The 2,500-nt window shown below is 44.7% G+C and overlaps 1 protein-coding gene across 1 annotated transcript in view; it reads left to right on the top strand.

Moving 5' to 3' along the window:
- LOC138047605 (uncharacterized) overlaps window positions 1-2,500 on the top strand; it is a 42,891-nt gene that overhangs the window by 23,379 nt on the left and 17,012 nt on the right. The window contains exon 7 of the mRNA XM_068894528.1: window positions 2,174-2,309. Within this exon, the coding sequence (XP_068750629.1) occupies window positions 2,174-2,309 (136 nt within the window). The remainder of the gene's footprint in view (window positions 1-2,173; window positions 2,310-2,500) is intronic.

Here is a 2,500-nt window from a genome sequence, read left to right on the forward strand (position 1 = left end):
ACATATGAGACTTGAGCTTGATCTGGGTGAAAGCAGAGTTCCTGTGCAAATTGGTCCGGGCACAAAGGGGTAACTGTTGGAACAGATGGGAGGTCAACCCACTCTGAAAACAACAACAATGACAGTTTATAACGAACCTTAACAAGCCTATTTATTGCAAATAAGCGGTCGGAAACATCATAATGGTGAAGTAAAGCTACATGCTTATTGAGGAGATTAAATAACAAAAGATCAAAGTTCAAGATCAATGGTTGGTTGAACACGTGTAACATCGATGTCTTACACTAGTTTCTTATGATATTATTATTGATATCTATATATAAACCAAACAATTCTACCGAACAATCAAAAACAGAACCGACTATGTACGAATAAACGAAACTAAACTAGTTCGACTCTCAACGCTTCTTGGTTCTTCCATCTCTAGACACCGACGGGGAGCGCGAACGTTTACGATCTCTGGCCCGAACTGGGTTATCATGACAATCTGACGAGCGATGAGAACCGCGGCAAAGACTGCATTTATGTGCGAACATGCACGACGAGTATGGCGAGGAACATGCGCCGCGATTCCATGATCTACAAACTACATCGCTCGACGAGGAACCCGTAGCTTCCGATGAACTACTATTCTGGCGGCTCAGATGCGGCCTAGATGACGCTCCTGCTGCATGAAAATTGTATAATTGAACGTTCAAGCTCGACCAGTCAGTGATCTTAGAAGCCGCGGCGTGTTCTCTAAAAGCCCGATCATACGAAAGCCAGACTCGTCCCCCAAATTCTCGATAGGTCCGTAAAATCAGAAGTTTATAAGCCATCAAATCGTTCCAACGGTGAGGGAATGTTTTAGTAAGAATTAGAGAAAAACTGTGAACGCCTCGCACCAACTCACGATATCTTCAATCTTCTGGCGTGGCTTTCTTGTGGACGTTAAAACAACACGGCCATCAAACAAGAGCTGCGGCTCAGATTGAGCTTGTAACAAGTTCAGGGTCAACAATTCACTTAAGTCAATGTATTTACCGGCCTGGATTTGATTCACCAGTTTTGGAGGGATCGTCGAAAAACCAGGTCCCACAACAAAATGTTCATCGAACGATGCGCTGAGACCTGACGCGCTCACAGATGGCAAAATGGCGCCTGGCAAGAGACACGCTGACGCAGTCGTTGGTGTTGCAACCCTCACGGAAGTGACCGGAGTTGACGGCAGCGAGAAAGTGGAGAGAAAAGGCGGTACAGATGTTGACATACCTTGGTTGTCGGCTGTCCAAGCCGGCAGACCGCTCCCAGATGAAAGAAAGCCATTGGCAGTCGCGTGGAGCTGATCCTGAGCTACAGAGGATGGAACACAGCTCACAGAACTTGCTGAGCCTGGCGTGGCTGACGCGCTCGCCGACGCCAAAGAAGCTCTTACAGCTGCCAAAGCTGCTTTGGTGGCTGCAGCTTGAATTGCTGCTCGCAATTCCTGGGATAGGCCAGAAGACGCCATCTGAGTTGAACCCAAATCCGCCAAAGGCGAAGCAGCGCTTGAAAAGGCCGGCGTTAGATCCTCCGGACCAGAACTTGTAGTCGGAGTAGCAGACAAGGCCGCAGAACGGCTATTATTCGTGGACCGGGACGTCATTATTTGGCTTAACAGGCGACAATTAAAGCTCCAAAACACCAAAAAGGCAAGACAATCAAAGCAGTGAAGCGACTTAATGCGCGCGACAAAACATATAGATGCCACGTGGCCCTGCAAGCTATAGGATGGCCCTGCAAGCTGTGGGGCGCCCCCACAGTATCAAAGTACACTGGAATGCATGCCTTAAGTTTAACTTTGCCTAAATTGCATTTAGCCACATAAAATTCACTAATATTTACTTATTGCACATTCCGTGCACATGATGTCATATGCCCTGTCAATCATGTACATTTCTTCGGAACATTGACGTTCATACATAGTTCATTCCCTAAGACTGCTAAAAAGGATGATTTACAGGTTATGCATAGTTTGTCCAGAGTGGAGAATATTATATAAACTTCATGTCCTGCATCATGAGGACCATTGTTACCTGATACCAAAGGGCTAAGACTAAAAACGTAGCTTTCAAATTTATTGAATTAAGTTGTTAATTTACCATGTCAACCCAGTTGATTAACCCATTTTTGTGTTTTACTTTACTTTTGTCAGGTAAATGTATCCATGTTGCTGAGGTACATCATTCAAATTATTGGCTCTCTTGTGTTTATGTTCACCTTGAGTGCCAAGCTGACTGGAGTTCTAATCTCAGTTGTGCCAATTGTGGGAATAGGAGCTCAACAGTATGGTGTGTTGTTTACTTGTAATGTGTTACTGAGTGGCTATTCAGGGTGCATTTTTTTAAGCATTTCTACTTATTCTTAAATGCTGGTGAATGATTAAGATACTTACAAGGGTTGTCATCAATATTTTCTGGATAGAGATAAAGGTCCCAAAATGGACACCATCATTGATCATAGGACCAAAGGCGTCGTAGTC

The sequence above is a fragment of the Montipora capricornis genome, chromosome 4, assembly GCF_036669925.1.
Source record: "Montipora capricornis isolate CH-2021 chromosome 4, ASM3666992v2, whole genome shotgun sequence".
Taxonomy (NCBI): Eukaryota; Metazoa; Cnidaria; class Anthozoa; order Scleractinia; family Acroporidae; genus Montipora; species Montipora capricornis.